This window comes from Rana temporaria, chromosome 9, assembly GCF_905171775.1.
Source record: "Rana temporaria chromosome 9, aRanTem1.1, whole genome shotgun sequence".
NCBI lineage: Eukaryota > Metazoa > Chordata > Amphibia > Anura > Ranidae > Rana > Rana temporaria.
Window position 1 is genome coordinate 55,480,148 of NC_053497.1, and position 18,276 is coordinate 55,498,423.

The 18,276-nt window shown below is 46.7% G+C and overlaps 1 protein-coding gene across 2 annotated transcripts; it reads right to left on the reverse strand.

Annotated features, from left to right (window-relative positions):
- Window positions 1-1,368: 1,368 nt before the first annotated feature.
- Window positions 1,369-13,804, reverse strand: LOC120913548 (bcl-2-binding component 3-like). Of its 2 annotated transcripts, none has more exons than XM_040323543.1 (4): window positions 13,636-13,804; window positions 10,982-11,318; window positions 5,462-5,634; window positions 1,369-2,186 (listed from the first exon to the last, which is right to left on the reverse strand). In XM_040323543.1, exons 1-4 carry the CDS (start codon window positions 13,684-13,686, stop codon window positions 2,070-2,072), a joined length of 678 nt encoding a protein of 225 aa, XP_040179477.1. In that variant the 5' UTR covers window positions 13,687-13,804; the 3' UTR covers window positions 1,369-2,069. The 2 variants fall into 2 exon arrangements, with proteins under 2 accessions (XP_040179477.1, XP_040179478.1); XM_040323544.1 differs by lacking the exon at window positions 13,636-13,804 and adding an exon at window positions 11,607-11,821.
- Window positions 13,805-18,276: the final 4,472 nt, after the last annotated feature.

Consider the following 18,276-nt stretch of genomic DNA (forward strand, 5'->3'; position numbering starts at 1 on the left):
CGACTACGGACTCCACCAGAATAATTCCTCCCCTCCCCCCCAGGAAATTAAAAAAGGACCAAGACACTGATTTAGACTCACAACCATAAAGAGGTTTCAGAAACTTGTAGTTGCACACATGTTGTAGAAATGGTTACAGAAGTGCACTTCTTTTGCTAATGGTGAACTACAAGTTTCAGAATGCACCCTTACAGATCTCATTCACAAGAACATTCTAGTGTGTGTGCGTTACAGAAATGGTCATCCCCAGTCCTTCAGCTTTTGAGGCATTACAATTCCCACCGCACTCTGCACCTTGCAGTGGCTACTGGGAACCAACGTTACGAAAAAAAAAGACAAGCGTCTCAAACTTAGGCTTAGCACAGATATCCTATAGATGAATCCATATTCCCCCTCCCCCCCAAGAGTTATCCATGCCCTTTCCCTTTACTCTAAGGCCCCATACTCACGAGCAAACATGTCTGCTGAAACTGGCCCGCAGGCCAGTTTCAGCAGACATGTTTGCTCGTGTGTGGGCGCGAGCGGGCCGAATTCCAGCAAACATTTGCCCGCCGGGCCTTTTCCCAGCAGACAAATATTCCTGGACTTGTTTTAAAACAGTCCGCTGGAATTCTGCCCGCTCGGACATGTACGGTCGTCAGTACAGACCTACCGTACATGTCCAGCCGCCCGCCGTCCCTCGCATGCGTCGAATTACTTCGACGCATGCGTGGAAGCATTTTAAAGGCGGGCCGCCCACGTCGCCGCGTCATTGTCGCGGCGACACCGCGTCATCGACGCGGCGACACCGCGGACACGCCCCGCGTATTGTTTACGCGCGGACTTCTGTACGATGGTGTGTACAACCATCGTACAGAAGCCCTCTGGCAGACATGTATGGTGAAAACGGTCCGACGGACCGCTTTCACCATACATGTTTGGTCGTGAGTACCCGGCCTAAGGCTTATGGAAAAAAGATATCCTTTGAAACAAAAAAAAAAAAAAAAACCCCACAAGACTTCAAAATTGTCATTCCCTCCGAGACATATTACTTCTTACCGACCAAGGAAAAAAAACATAAATTACAAAAAAAAATTGAAATAAATAAACTTTGTTCTCTTTTACATTATACAATTTTCTCTTTGTCTTTAAGCTATCTGTATTCCCCCGTGGGTATATAATAAGTCGTTTGCTTGTAGCAAAGGATATAAAAAAGTTCACGTAGCAAAGTTTTGTAGGAACTCAACGATAGGCAATTAACGCAGTAGAGAAAGAAGGAGTTTTAAGTGCTATATCAGGACATACGGCATTATAGTGGCAACATGCTGAGGTCTATGTATACAGATGAGGGCCAACCACAGCATGCAAAAAGGGGGCCGGCAAAAAAAATTTCATTATGGCTTGTCTAGATTTTCACAATTTGGCTACAAAAAGGGCAGTTGGTATGGCTCAGAATAACACCCTTTCCAGCCAATGGTAAGGAGTTCATCAAGAGGGGGATGCGCCAAACAAATACAATTCCATGCTGTATTTGCATTTGGCATTGCTGGTGCTCGCTAGGACACCCGCTACCAAAAAAAAAAAAATCCTCCCCCCATGTATTTACTAGAAATTTGTAAAGAATGTGCCATATATTTCTTACAACCAAGACTTTAATTGCTCCTTCACTTCAACATTAACACCAGTTATTCCATATTACCAATACTCCCCCGATTGTGACAGCCATCATACAATGTCTTAACTAGAGGAAACCATTTTTTGTTAAATCTTCACAAAAAAAAAAAAAAGAGTCTCTTGGTGAACATAGCAGGAAGAGAAGGCAGCTACCATATCCACCTTGTTTCTATTAACACCACCAGGCAACAGCCAACGGCTCGCAGAGATCAAGAACCGATATTCAAGTCTTCTCATAGGAGAGATCACTGGAGAAGAGTCATCATCTTGACACCCACTGGACTTTCGGCGGTACCGTCCTTGGAGACCAGTCAAGCCTCCTAGCTTCTGTCCAGCAGAAGCCAAATCAGCGCAAGTGGGCATCTCATAAACCTCCCGATTCTTTGTACCACATGTCCAAAATGGAGGTAACGGATTTAGTTCTGTGGTAAAATGTCCACGAGTGGGTTGTACAAGGCAGCCAGGATCTCCGAGATCATCTGGGTGAGATGCCATCGCAGAGGACCCCACCACTGCCGCTGGGCCACTTGCCTCTGAAACAGAAAAACAATAGGGTGTTACACTTGTCCTGGCAGTGTAGGGCAACAATTTTATAGCTTGAACTGTTAAACATGGAAGTGACCACTCATAGGGGGCAGATAATCTTACTTAGACGGCCATTAAGAATATAAAAAAAAAATATATAATACACACACACACACACTTTTAAAATGTATGAGACACATGTTTGTTCCAGAGGGGACAGCTGGAACAAGCTGTTAGGTAACATGGACTGCTCTGCTCTTAATGGCTGCAGCAGATAGGTGGACTTGGGAACCCTAGTAAAGAGATTTGACTGTTGTCACCTGCAAGATACCAAAAAAACAAAGATGGAGCCTCCCTATTAGTTAAGACGAAGGGATTTCTGGAGGAGGCTGCCCTGTTTGTACTGAGCACCCTAGGTCTTGAGGGGGATACCTGGGTGACAAGCAGAGGGTGGGCACTATGAAACCGCAACAAATGCCATACACAGCCTCCTCTAAATTTCCTTTTGGATCAGTCGGAGTGAACAGTTTATACTAAAAGACAAAGGATATGAAAGTATAGAGTGACTTAAAGCGGAGTTCCGGCCACAGTTTCACTTTTTAAATATAAATGCCCCTGTAATACACAAGCTTAATGTATTCTAGTAACGTTAGTCTGTAAACTAAGGTCCGTTTTGTTAGGTTGTTACAGCATTTAGACACTTTATAAAATAGAAATTGACTGGGGCCATCTCAAGTGTGGGCATCATGAAGCCAGACTGTATGACTTCCTGGATTTCAGCCTTGCAGATCTCACACATGCTTAGTGCTGCACAACCAGTGTACTGTAATAGGTTTCAGATCAGGTTTCAGCACCTGTACTGTCCAAGTCACATGATTCTTTGAGACTGGGAGTGCACAGACTCCTGGAAAGTTACACCCACTACATTCCCAGGAGTCTGTGCGGTGTAGGTTAGGAAGCATTAAGCACCTAGGTGCAGGAAGTGGGAAGATTAACTATTCTGCCTAGCAACAACACTTTGAAGGCATCTTAAAAAAAAAAAAATTCTTAAAGGACTAATGACATTTTTTTTAAAACTACTGATGTAATGTTATATTTATGGGTGGAACTCCACTTGAACTTGGGCTCCATTCACACCAATGCGATTTATGCATAAAACGCATTTTTTTTTCTTTAAAAATAATATATATATATATATATATATATATATATATATATATATATATATATATATATATATATATATATATATATATATATATTCCGGTAGGAACCCAATATATCAATGCATTTTTGTGCCTCTGCCGCTTTTTTTTGTTTAATAGGCTTCAATGGAGAAGCATCTAGTGCGTTTTTGCCGCAATTTGCATTTTTAAATCTGCCCAGCAACAAGTTTTCCACAATTGCGGTGTTAAAAAAAAAAAAAAAAAAACACACGCACACACACAAAAAAAAAACCCTCAAAGGGATCATGCATAGATGTGAAACAAGCCTTAATGGGGAGGGGGGGGGGGGAATAACTGGTGCACACAGAATTTGATGCAGCTGTGCATGGTAGCCAATCAGCTTCTAACTTCAGCTTTGACAATAAGCCCCCGTTCACATCAGAGTGATTTGACAGGTCAAAATCTCAGCCTATTGCTGGCAACAGGAGCATCCCAATCGGTGCAACGCCGGCTCTGCGGTGCCGCACCGGTTTCCAAAAGTAGTCCATGCTCTACATTTGGCAATGAACCCGCACAGATGCCTTTCAAGTCGCCACCAAAGTCAGACTAAAATGCACCTTTAAATTTGTGATGTTCAGATAAACTTGTGAGATCTTAAAGCCGTGTACAGTGTGAACGAGAGCCAAGGCTAGGTTCACCATCCAGAGTCCGGTGCGGTTTTGTTCTCTGGTTCAGGTGCAAATTTTACCTTGAATTCGCACAACGCTTACTAAAACTGGAGCACTCAGAATCTGTTGTAGCCGTGCATGGTAGCCCATCATCTAACTTTGGCAATACAACCTAGAAGCCGATTGGCTTCTATGCAGCGCTGCACCAGATTTTGCACTCTCCAGATTTAGTAAATAACCCCCCATCCCCTTCTGTCTATTAGCACTTTACTGACCAGAGTTAGTTAAATGTCAGGATTGCTGTCCCTTTGAAAAGGCTAGTTGCCTGGCTGTCATTCTAATGCTGCTGTTTCAATACTTTTCAGAGTCACTGACCCAGAACAAGCATGTAGCCAGTGAAGTCATAATGCCTGATCTGCATACTGATCACGTGTCATGAGAAAGCCCCGAGGATTTCCAGGAGCGGAGGTCAACGACAGCAGCCGGTATGTTCCCCTCCCGACACGTCTATTTTTAGAAAGCTTGCTTGTAAACAAGCCACAACCTGTCAACAACTTATGTAATATATAGGAGCGCGTCTCATTCCACGACAAACGTCACATTGTATGGAGTTATGCTGAACCCGACGTGTTCTTGTTGTTTATTCCACCAAGTAAAAATCAAACGCATACAGCGGATTATTAAATTCACTCCGAAGAGGTGTCACAAGACAAGCAGCTCTGATGCATTTCACAAGCGCCGTCCTCATCTGGGGATAGATCGGCCCTGGGACAGGCTTAACCCCTCGCTGGCCACGCTCTGCCTTTTATTTTTTGCTGCGCGGTGGAGATAAAATAAGACAGATGGTGACAGCGGTGGGAGGAGCCTGGCTCCAAGCAGGCAAGCTGAGTCATAGGTTAAATATAGTAACACGTATAAAAAGGAGGAAAGGCGCTGCACAGCGAATTCACTTCTACAAAAGAGCGAGACGGACTGATCGCTGCTACAGCACTTGATTATAGGGCTTAGATGATCACAGAGGACAGGCAGCAGAGACCGGCGTACGTACGGGGAAAGTGTGACAGCGGATTACCGCTGCTGACAGCTCTGGGTGGGAGATTAACTCCCTCCCTTCCCTGCATTCCGCAACAACTGAAAATCCCATACAAAATATTATATATATATATATATATATATATATATATATATTATATATATATATAGTGCCACTCAACTGCATATTTAACATCACTCCTTCTAAATCCAAGGAGGTGCATCACCTTCTGGCTGCCTGTACGTCCCACCTACTTAACAGGTGAGAATTCTTGGAAGAACTTTCCCAGTCTGCAGCAAGGGGAGTCTCATTCCTCCTGCTGCACCTTAATTTTAACCCCCCCCCCATTTTTTTGAGCACGAGATATAAGAGAAGACTCAGACAGTCAAATCCAACACCTTAGCTCTGATACTTACTCTTCGCAAGTACCGCTCATTCATTTGGTCCCCAATCCTGCGCAGTCGGAGGGCGATCTCTCGCTCTACAGGCACGTCTCCCGCCAGCGGCAGCTCCGCTTGGGGGTCATCTTGATGCGACTCTTCCACGTCTGTCCCCATGTTGGAATGTTCGTGGGTTGTGTGCCTGAGACCTGTTGGGCAAAATAGAGAAAAAATAAATAAAATGATGGTTGTGATCTACAGAAAAAACAATTACAGGCAAGCTTATATGTAGGGAACTCATTGCAACAAAAGATTTTATTAGTCCACCTAGCTTCTGATTGGTGGTGGGTTAATTAAGCACCACCACACCTCGACTTGATAAACCTATCAGGAATGTCCGATCAGCAGCAATATTCTGCAAGTGATGATTAACTCTGATTGGTTGCTGTGGGTTAGTGCGCTCCCCACGCAGCATTACTTAATAAGGCCGTACGTCTGTCACAATTTACATTCTGTATATTGAACAAATCTCAATGGCCGGTCCATTGTATGCACGTGGGTAATTAGCACAATACCAGCGGATTTTTCCAAGCTGCAAACATTATCGGCTCCAAGTGGCAGGAAATGAAATCTAATGAGCGCCGACACAAGCCGTGTAGAGATTTATAAAGAATGCATGCGCTTTCAGCTGTAAATCATACCAATCATTTCAAAGCCGTGGCATTTCCATTTTTAGACACTTAACCGTTTCACTGATCCCGATATTGGTTGGAGTTCAGCACCTCCTATATGGAAAAGGGGGGGGGGGGGGGGGGGTCAGCGACGCGCGCTAATTTCATTGTTTGCGGAGGCGTCATTACAAGCATTCACTAGGCGTGATAAAGGGAACCTTATACTAAAATAACCCCCAATCCCTCCCTATCCTCCTTCCTTGAGCGCATAGGCAGGCAATGAAGTGCGGCACCAATCAATGCTCCCCTCCAATGCCAATTATATCTCAAAATTCACAAGAAGACTACTTGTATCTGGGAGGAGCCAGCCAATCAGTGGCTCTGCCTGAACCCTGATCTTTAATAGAACAACATTACTAATGCTCCACTATTTGGTCAAGTAATCAATATTCGGGAAGGGCTCGGAGTGCCAGTTTGTGCAGTAATAGCATTGCAAGGCTTCTTTAGGATACTGCATGGTCAGTAGTGGCCAGAGGGGGGGGCGTTTTTCTGTACTGATCGCTTTAAAACCCAATCTATAGACAAGCAGCAAGATACACAATTAAAACAATCTACACGGGGGATGGCTTAGCCTGCTGTAGGACTTATAACTCTGTTTAGCCCGTCTTGTGATCTGCACTTCCTAATCAGCCAGCACAGTCAAGTCTATGAACTACACTGTAGTAGACAAAGCATGCTGAAGAGTCCCGATTCCCCCCCGACACCAGGTTCCCTGTGTTAGACTGACAGTGCTGTGTAATGCAGCAGAGCCTATGCTGGGCCTTCTCACTCTCCAACAAAGTGCTGCTACCCTGTTTCCCCAAAAATAGGACCTACCCTGAAAATAAGACCTAGCATTTTTTCCAGGAGGGCTGCAATATAAGCCCTACCCCGAAAATAAGCCCTAGTTAAAAATACTAAATCCTAAAATCCACTCTATTACAGTAGTATATATAATGTACAATAAGTGTGTTTCTGTAATATAAATGTGGGGAAGAGAGCTCCAGCGGGTCACAGAAGTGCAGAATGGTGCTATAACAAAAGGTATTTGCACAATTATATTACAGAAACACACACGTTGTACATTATATAATACTGTAATAGAGTGGATTGTAGGATTTTACAAGCATTTTAACTCAGTTCACACTGGGGATTCCCGACAGGCAGGGAGGGAGGGGGAGAGAAGCAGGGCTGTGGAGTCGGAGGAAATTTTGGGTACCTGGAGTTGGAGTCGGAGTCTGCAAACAATGCACCGACTCCAACTAAATTTAGATTGTCGGAACATTTAGGAGTCAAAACATTTATCTACCGACTCCACAGCCCTGGAGAGAAGACAGCACATTACATGGTAAGACCTACTCCGAAAATAAGCCCTACTGTGTCTTTTGTTGGCATAATTAATATAAGACCCAGGCTTATTTTCGGGGAAACACTATATGTAGGGGATTAAAGCGGGGGTTCACCCTTAGAGGGCACTTTTCCCCCTTCGCTTCCTGCTCGTTATTACTAGGGGAATCGGCAATTTATTTTAAAATAGGTGCAGTACTTACCCGTTTACGAGACGCATCCTCTCCGTCGCTTCCGGGTATGGGCTTCGGGAATGGGCGGTCCTTCTTGATTGACAGGTTTCCGAGAGGCTTCCGACGGTCGCATCCATCGCGTCACGATTTTCCGAAAGAAGCCGAACGTCGGTGCGCAGGCGCAGTATAGAGCCGCACCGACGTTCGGCTTCTTTCGGCTACGAGTGACGCGACGGATGCGACCGTCGGAAGCCTCTCGGAAGAATGTCAATCAAGAAGGAACGCCCGCTCCCGAAGACCCATACCCGGAAGCGACGGAAGAAGATACAGCTCGAAAACGGGTAAGTACTGCACCTATTTTAATATAAATAGCCGATTCCCCTAGACCGAACGAGCAGGAAGCTAAGGGGAGATTTTTTTTTTTTTTTTAAATGGGTGAACTCCCGCTTTAAAGGGAGGATGACGGCCAAACAAATCTGGATACCTACACTAGGTACATTTTACTTTTTTTTTTTTTAAACCAGTAAAATAGATAACTGCTTTCATTTATATTGGATGTGCTAGTAGTTAAACTTTAAGCAGTTAATGGATTTCACTATCCATTATCCTCGATAGTCTATACCAGTGATGGTGAACCTTGGCACTCTGGTTTTTAGAACTACATTTCCCATGATGCTTATGCGCTCTGCGGTGTAGTTGAGTATCATTGGAAATGTAGTTCCAAAACATCTGGGGTGCCAAGGTTTGCCATCACTGGTCTATACAGTCACACTCTATCCAAATCCGATAGCTAGATCAGAGGGGGACCTGCGAGAACGCATTTTGGAACCAACATGTTTAGAAGGTGCAGGCTCCAGTGCGGTCATCCCAACCAACCTGGAGAAAATCGTGCAAGATGGCGTTAAGACTTTTCAGCCTTCACTGGCTGCATGCTTGTCCCTGATCAATAGCTTACTGGATGGCAGGCCACTCAAGCTGCCCTAAAACTGACCCCCCACCAGCAGAATTAGGGTGAATGAAGGACCCAAAAAGCTCTGCAGTCTTTATGAACTGAAAATGTAAAAGGGGGAGATATAGGGGATATTTACTAAAACTGGAGTGTGCAAAATCTGGTGCGGCTCTGCATAGAAACCAATCAGCTTCCAGGTTTTATTGTCACCGCGTTATTGAGCTAGCTGAAGTTAGAAGCCGATTGGCTACCGTGCACAGCTGCACCAGATTCGTAATGGTCCAACTTTAGTGACCTAATCTCCCCCATAATGTCCTCTAAAGCACTGGTTCTCAACCTCAGTCCTCAAGTTCCCCCAACGGGCCAGCTTTTCCTTTACTTTGCACAGCTGCTTTAAATCAATGGCACGGTATTGATAAGAACTATTTTATCTAAGGAAAAGTTCCCAAAACATGGCCCGTCGGGGGGAACTTGAGGACTGAGGCTGAGAAGCACGGCCTTAAAGTGGAGGTTCACCCGGAAATGTAAATTTTTAACCTTAGATTGATGCTCCTTTTGTCTAGGGGAATCGGCTAGTTTTATTAAAATCGAAGCTGTACTTACTGTTTTAGAGAGCGATCTTCTCCGCCGCTTCCGGGTATGGTCTTCGGGACTGGGCGTTTCTATTTGATTGACAGGCTTCCGACGGTCGCATCCGAAAAGTAGCCGAACGTCGCTGCGCAGGCGCCGTATAGAGCCGCACCGACGTTCTGCTTCTTTCGGCTACTCGTGACGCGATGGATGCGACCGTCGGAAGACTGTCAATCAAATAGGAACGCCCAGTCCCGAAGACCATACCCGGAAGCGGCGGAGAAGATCGCTCTCTAAAATGGTAAGTACAGCTTTGATTTTAAAAAAACTAGCCGATTCCCCTAGACAAAATGAGCATCAATCTAAGGATACATTTTTTTTTTCGGGTGAACTCACGCTTTAAGAGGACCAGCAGCAACTGCAAAACACTATTGGGCCGTGTATGTTCATCCCACGGTTACAGGAATTTCACAATAAAGATTTGCATTGAATTTTCCCACAATTACAGGTATTTCATTCCTCCGTTATCGGCAGGGCTGTGGAGTCGGAGGAAATTTTGGGTACCTGGAGTCGGAGTCAGCAAACAATGCACCGACTCCAACTCGACTCCTACTAAATTTAGATTGTCGGAAACATTTAGGAGTCGAAACATTTATCTACCGACTCCACAGCCCTGGTTATCGGTTCCCCATAATCTTCACTTTTACCATTCTAATATATGGACTATAATAAAGACCAATAACAGGTGCTGAATACCCATGTAGACCACATGTAGTTTATAAAATGCAAATATTAATTAACATTTGAAATTCCTTTAAATGCCGAAACAATACAACTCTACAGAGACCACAACATGCGCGCGCACACACACACACACACACACACACTTTCTGCTGCCAATACAAGGGGATGTTGTTGTCGTTGTCTAGCATGCCCCACAACGGGAATGCTCAGATCTGGGTAATTACAGCCTGTCCTGCATGCCTCATTCCGACTCATGACTGTGCCACTGTGTCCACAATACCAGCGCTTCCAGACAAGCTGGACACACGCCAGGGTGTCATGACTAGCCTCTAGTGACCTGGCATGTGGCCAAACATAAAGCTTCATAAACAGGAAGACTAAAGGAACATGCGTGTGTAAACCTACACCAGACACTAATAAAAAAAAGGACAGTTAGACAATCAGACGCAATCACGCCATAACAAAAAAAAAAAAGAAACTAGGGATCAAGATCCCAACAGTGTGGTACAGAACCCGCGATCACACAATCAGCAGCTCTAGATCACATCTCTGCTTTACATTACTGCAGCTGGTCTATTGCAGCGGATCATACGGATGCTCAGGCACGCGACTCCGACATCCAGCACAAACAATCACCGATCCCAAAACAGGACTTCATTACCAGAACTACAAGACGCACTAACCCCCCTGCAATCACATGTCACCTCTTCTGTTCAGAGGGGTCGGGGTGATCACTTATTAGTTGCTATGGGTTACAGCACCAATAATAACAAATCCTGCACACAAGAGATAACAATCCATCACAGGGTGCCATACACAAAGCGCCCGCCACTTCCCTGTTTAATATCTTAGAATGCCCTCTTCTCCTTTTTAAAGGAAGCTGGTGGAGGGCAAGTCAGGACATGTCTATCTATACAGGTGAAGCCCCAGCACTGCATGCTTTACTAACAACCCAAGTCTAACACTCTTACTACATCACAAATCCTGCTTGCACAATCTCCGACAACCTACCACCGACGCCACAATGCTCAGGTCACAGACACAATGGAGGCAAGCCACTTACCGTATGCAGTGGGTTCTCCTGTGCTGAAGGATTCTGGGTAGGAGCAATGTCTTTGTTCACAAGCAGGTGAAGAAGGTCCAGATTCACAACTGTTAACCATTTCAAGTCTGTCCCGGGGGTGGTTTTGGCACAAGGATAAGCACCTTTGACACATGGATGGTGGGGCCGGGACGGGGGCAGGATGGCTCACAGGTAGGTTCTGTTCACAGATTCGGGAGGAGGCGGCGCAGGCACTAACGTCAGCAGGAAAAGTGCGCCCGGCGTCAGATTGAATGTTTCCCACGCGTTCGGAGGTACTCCCATCATGAAGTGCCCTCGCCATTGCTGAACTTGTAATCTGCAAAAAAATAAAAAAATTATGATTACACCCCAATATTTCATTACACCAACATTCATGAGAAAGGCCCCCCCAGTTGTGGAAAACAAACAATGTAGCGTTGTATGCAGTTATTGGGTTATATGTGAGCGACGGATACAAAGAGAAATCGCACAACATGACATTTGTACCCAGAGATCTAGGAATAGAAGCCAATAATCTTGTAAACACAACATAAAATCTGAAGACCTATACAACCCAAATAATACACAATAAAACATTAAAAGATGTTAAAGGAAACCAAGTGACCTGCTCCTAATGTAACATCTGATGTAGATATTGTTGGTTCCCCCTCCCCCCAGGACGTGTTCTTTGTGAAGTGCGGATAATGTGTGAATGAGGCGTCCTGTCAGTGTCTCACCTCCTCCTCTGTGTGCAGGCCTGTGTAGTGTCCACACGAGGGCAGCGCAGCCACCTGACTGCCACTGTTTGTAAACAAATCCTACAGACTACTGTGTGTGGATCCTTATGTGACCCAATGTGTGGCGGGCACAGGGACCAGGGTGCCCATCAACATCCTGCAGGGGGGGCATCCTTCATCACTGACACTGTGCCCACTGACCGGGCAACAGACGAGGGACTGCTAACCACTATACTTGCGTGTGAGAGTCAGGGGGACACTGTGCCCACTATACACATCACAGCATTGTGTGCCCACTATACACATCACAGCATTGTTCCTGGACCACAAACCAATAACAAATCTGACCCCATACACACACCACTGCAGGGGGCTACCGTCACAGGGACAGTTCTGCAAGCATGCAAAAAAAAAGAAAAAAAAAAAAAGATTATATATATATATATATATATATATATATATATATATATATATATATATATATATATATATATATATATATATATATATATATATATATATATATATATACACACACACACACACATACATACACACTGCTGATCATGTCTATCACATGCAGTAAGTATACAGGCGCTCTTCCAGGTGTATACTGTATTGGACTTTGTATATAGTGATGGATAATGGATGTAATGATCACTTAGTGTCCTGACTATATACAGTCCTGTATCGGCTATGTACTGTCCTGCCCCGGGTCGGCTGTGTTCTGCCCTGCCCCGGGTCGGCTGTGTTCTGCCCTGCCCCGGGTCGGCTGTGTTCTGCCCTGCCCCGGGTCGGCTGTGTTCTGCCCTGCCCCGGGTCGGCTGTGTTCTGCCCTGCCCCGGGTCGGCTGTGTTCTGCCCTGCCCCGGGTCGGCTGTGTTCTGCTCTGCCCTGCCCCGGGTCGGCTGTGTTCTGCCCTGCCCCGGGTCGGCTGTGTTCTGCCCTGCCCCGGGTCGGCTGTGTTCTGCCCTGCCCCGGGTCGGCTGTGTTCTGCCCTGCCCCGGGTCGGCTGTGTTCTGCCCTGCCCCGGGTCGGCTGTGTTCTCTCCTGCCCCGGGTCGGCTGTGTTCTCTCCTGCCCCGGGTCGGCTGTGTTCTCTCCTGCCCCGGGTCGGCTGTGTTCTGCCCTGCCCCGGGTCGGCTGTGTTCTGCCCTGCCCCGGGTCGGCTGTGTTCTGCCCTGCCCCGGGTCGGCTGTGTTCTGCCCTGCCCCGGGTCGGCTGTGTTCTGCCCTGCCCCGGGTCGGCTGTGTTCTGCCCTGCCCCGGGTCGGCTGTGTTCTGCCCTGCCCCGGGTCGGCTATGTATTAACTGTCACAGATAAGTCCAAGTAATGGACAGTTAGGACATCAGTTTGGGTGCAGATTTGGAAGCATGACAACTGAATTTTTTTTTTTTTATACCTCTATAATATATATCGCTCATGAAATTCTGCTGATCCTGTGTATCGCCTGGTCCTGCAGCGAGTATAGACAGACACTCTTGCAGGTGTATACAGTGCTGTACTTTGTATATAGTGATGAATAATGCATGCAATGATCACTTAGTGTCCTGACTATATACTGTCCTGTGTTGGGTATGTACAGTCTGTGTGTTACAGATCGGTCCCGGTAATTGACAGTCAGGACAGATTTGGGAGACCGATGACAGCACACCTCCTGAATACACATAAATAAATGTACATGTGTTCCCCGGTGCGGTGTCATGTGTGCGCGGTGGGATGTAGTCGGTGCTCCTCCGGTAGGTGATGTCCCGCACACACACTTTCCCGTCTCTCCCCGGGCAGTGATGAGCACAGACCGGGCGATCTCTGTGTTGGTGAACTTTCAATGATCCGGAGTAGCGGTCCGGACAGATCCCGGTGTGGAGGTCCCGGGCAGTACGGAGCTGTCAGGCTGGATGTAGCGGACAATCACTCACCTGGGTCAGCCGTGTGACATGAGCCTGGATATCGGTGTAGAATCGTCCCATGTACCGGGATCGGAGGGAGATAAGGAAGGATTGAGGCGGCGATCACCGTACACCCCGCACCGCACACACTTCACTAACTGCACTCACCGCCAGCCAGCAGCCAACTTGGACAAACCACGCCCAATCAGACCGGGAGAACACGCCCACACCCAGACCTGACACTCCGCGGTCGGCTCCGCCCCCAACATAACATCAACATGTCGGGGCATGCAGAGAGTCCGGGGAGCCAGGGGTTAATGTCCGGGACACAGGATGGGGGGGTGGGAAAGTACCGAATATTACACCCGTCTTCTCTAGACACTGCTACTAGTTCAATCGGTGCGATCTCCCCCTCTAATGATCGGTCATAAGTGAGAGAGCGGCCACACCGTCTATAGAGGAGAGATCCGGGTCACCCTCCATACCTATGACTGTAGAGGTGAGCAGGGTTGTCAACTGTCAGTAAATGTACTAACAGTTTGTAAATTGTATGCAAAAATGCATCTGTTCATGAATGACATTCACAGATATGCAAAAATTACATATTTTCAAACTGTTCGTAGATTTACTGACAGCTGGAGGTGAGCCTTTTGAGGGCAGGATTATGGGGGGCAGATAAGGGAACCATCCCACTCTGTACAACATATATAGCCATCCGGGGCCCTGGGGACCTCTGGGCCTTTTAATAAAAAGAAAAAATAAACCTCTGGGCCCTTTAATAATAATAAAAAAAAAAACATTTATAAAAAATACATAAAAAAAGGGAGGTTGCCAACCGGGGGCCCTGGAGACCCCTGGGCCCTTTAATAATAATAATAAAAAAATATATATATATATATATATATATATATATATATATATATATTATATATAAAAAAAAAATATATAAAAAAAAACATTTTTTTACAAAAAATAAATAAAAAAAAGGGGGGTTGCCGTCCGGGGCCCTGGGGGCCTCCGGGCCCCTGGGGACCTCCGGACCCCTAAAAAAAAAAAAAAAAAAAAAATTTTTTTTTTTTTTTTTTTTAAAGGGGGCCCCCTATTGGGAGGGGCCCCTGGGCTTGAGCCCAGTCAAGGCCAATGGTAAGTCCGGCCCTGGTCATAAGTGAGAGAGCGGCCACACCGTCTATAGAGGAGAGATCCGGGTCACCCTCCATACCTATGACTGTAGAGGTGAGCAGGGTTGTCAACTGTCAGTAAATGTACTAACAGTTTGTAAATTGTATGCAAAAATGCATCTGTTCATGAATGACATTCACAGATATGCAAAAATTACATATTTTTCAAACTGTTCGTAGATTTACTGACAGCTGGAGGTGAGCCCTTTTGAGGGCAGGATTATGGGGGGCAGATAAGGGAACCATCCCACTCTGTACAACATATATAGCTTTGGGGGAACACTGGGGCTCCATTCAACTCTGGTTGAGAAAGGGCTACTCTGGAGGAACCCTGGGGCTCCATGGAACCCTGGTTGAGAAGGGGCAGCTCTGGAGGAACCCTGGGGCTTCATGGAACCCTGGTTGCGAAAGGGCTACTCTGGAGGAACCCTGGTTGAGAAAGGGCTACTCTGGAGGAACCCTGGGGCTCCATGGAAACCTGGTTGAGAAAGGGCAGCTCTTGAGGAACACTGGGGCTCCATGGAACCCTGGTTGAGAAAGGGCAGCTCTGGAGGAACACTGGGGCTCCATGGAACCCTGGTTGAGAAGGGGCAGCTCTGGAGGAACACTGGGGCTCCATGGAACCCTGGTTGAGAAAGGGCAGCTCTTGAGGAACACTGGGGCTCCATGGAACCCTGGTTGAGAAAGGGCAGCTCTTGAGGAACACTGGGGCTCCATGGAACCCTGGTTGAGAAAGGGCAGCTCTGGAGGAACACTGGGGCTCCATGGAACCCTGGTTGAGAAGGGCAGCTCTGGAGGAACACTGGGGCTCCATGGAACCCTGGTTGCGAAAGGGCAGCTCTTGAGGAACACTGGGGCTCCATGGAACCCTGGTTGAGAAAGGGCAGCTCTTGAGGAACACTGGGGCTCCATGGAACCCTGGTTGAGAAAGGGCAGCTCTGGAGGAACACTGGGGCTCCATGGAACCCTGGTTGCGAAAGGGCAGCTCTTGAGGAACACTGGGGCTCCATGGAACCCTGGTTGAGAAAGGGCAGCTCTGGAGGAACACTGGGGCTCCATGGAACCCTGGTTGAGAAAGGGCAGCTCTTGAGGAACACTGGGGCTCCATGGAACCCTGGTTGAGAAAGGGCAGCTCTTGAGGAACACTGGGGCTCATGGAACCCTGGTTGAGAAAGGGCAGATCTGGAGGAACCCTGGTTGAGAAAGGGCAGCTCTTGAGGAACACTGGGGCTCCGTGGAACCCTGGTTGAGAAAGGGCAGCTCTGGAGGAACCCTGGGGCTCCATGGAACCCTGGTTGAGAAAGGGATACTCTGGAGGAACACTGGGGCTCCATGGAACCCTGGTTGAGAAAGGGCTACTCTGGCGGAACACTGGGGCTTCATGGAACCGTGCTTGAGAAAGGGCAGCTCTTGAGGAACACTGGGGCTCCATGGAACCCTGGTTGAGAAAGGGCAGCTCTGGAGGAACACTGGGGCTCCATGGAACCCTGGTTGCGAAAGGGCAGCTCTTGAGGAACACTGGGGCTCCATGGAACCCTGGTTGAGAAAGGGCTACTCTGGCGGAACACTGGGGCTTCATGGAACCGTGCTTGAGAAAGGGCAGCTCTTGAGGAACACTGGGGCTTCATGGAACCCTGGTTGAGAAAGGGCAGCTCTGGAGGAACCCTGGTTGAGAAAGGGCATCTCTTGAGGAACACTGGGGCTCCATGGAACCCTGGTTGAGAAAGGGCAGCTCTGGAGGAACCCTGGGGCTCCATGGAACCCTGGTTGAGAAAGGGCTACTCTGGAGGAACACTGGGGCTCCATGGAACCCTGGTTGAGAAAGGGCTACTCTGGCGGAACACTGGGGCTTCATGGAACCGTGCTTGAGAAAGGGCTACTCTGGAGGAACCCTGGGGCTCTATGGAACCCTGGTTGAGGAAGGGCAACTCTGGAGGAACACTGGGGCTCCATGGAAGCCTGGTTGAGAAAGGGCAACTCTGGAGGAACCCTGGGGCTCCATGGAAGCCTGGTTGAGAAAGGGCAACTCTGGAGGAACCCTGGGGCTCCATGGAAGCCTGGTTGAGAAAGGGCAACTCTGGAGGAACCCTGGTGCTCCATGGAAGCCTGGTTGAGAAAGGGCAACTCTGGAGGAACCCTGGTTGAGAAAGGGCAACTCTGAAGGAACCCTGGTTGAGAAAGGGCAACGCTGGAGGAACCCTGGTTGAGAAAGGGCTACTTTGGAGGAACCCTGGTTGAGAAAGGGCTATTCTGGAGGCTTTTCAGGCGCTTTAGAAAAGCTTTCAATTAATTTCAATGGAGGTGGGTGTTTTTTCACCGCTCTGTCGGCGCACTGCCCCAGTATGAAAGCATTAATTGATTTTAATGAAAATACGTTTTCGCAAGCTTTTTGGGTGCTTTTTTTAGCGTGAAAGCACCTGAAAAGCGCCCCAGTGAGAAAGTGGTCTTAATGTTTAAAGATGTTTGGATGCGGACTCAATCACACTGCTCACAGATAAATTAACACGTACAAGTTAAACGACTTGTCAAATTGTTTTGTGGAAGTACCCAAAAGTATAAATCTCCTGAAGATCTATTTGTTTTTAACGAATAGATGGCAAGTTGGGCTATCTACAGACTTCACCAATGTATCCATCAGATCACATAGGATCCAGCCACTGAATAGTCTTTGCATCCACAATTGCATCTATAATGAACTTTTGCAGTGGCATGTACAATTTTTGGCACTGGCCTCTCTTGAGGGAAAACAACAGTGACTGGCCATGAAAAATCAAATTCAGTCAATTGCGTCTCCCCTGGGATGTCTGGCATGGGTTGGGTAGTGCCTAGGAACGTTCCCTAAAATAGGTTGGAGCGGCTTAATGTTTTTGGATGTCTGTAGGTACCTTTAAAAGAAAAGGATATACAGTAGATACTAAAGACATATTTGATTTAGTGACCTTTGTTGCTAGGCTTTATACTAATTAATTTAGCAACATTTGTGTGCTAATGAATTTATTAAAGTCTATGACATGGTGTACATAGTCATGAAGGGATCATGACCTTATTCATCTCTAGAGGCACCACATGGAGGCCCAGGTCCACCTGTTAATTACCTTTCCAGGTAGAGTTGAGGTTAGTCTACACAGAGGACATCCAGTGATTGCTGCCAGGTACTTTTTTAATCATCGACAAACAAAATATTTAATCTCCTGGACCCATGACTTAGCTCTATGTTTGAACAATCTTGCATTTAAATGATAGTTTTTTTTTTTGTTTTTTTTTAATGGATACTACGGAATCTTTAGTGATAATTTTCTTGCAATGAATTGAATAATTTTGCACGCCCAATTTTTCAGTTTTTTATTTGTTAAAAAAGTTTGAAATATCCAATAAATTTCGTTCCACTTCATGATTGTGTCCCACTTGTTGATTCTTCAAAAAAAAATTACAGTTTTATATCTTTATGTTTGAAGCCTGAAATGTGGCAAAAGGTCGCAAAGTTCAAGGGGGC

Coding starts and splice junctions, on each gene's coding strand:
- LOC120913548 (XM_040323543.1), bottom strand. CDS start 13,686: ATGGGACGATTCTACACCGATATCCAGGCTCATGTCACACGGCTGACC. Junction 11,319..13,635: donor ATGTCACACGGCTGACCCAG/GTGAGTGATTGT, acceptor ATTTTTTTGCAG/ATTACAAGTTCAGCAATGGC. Junction 5,635..10,981: donor AGGAGAACCCACTGCATACG/GTAAGTGGCTTG, acceptor TTTGCCCAACAG/GTCTCAGGCACACAACCCAC.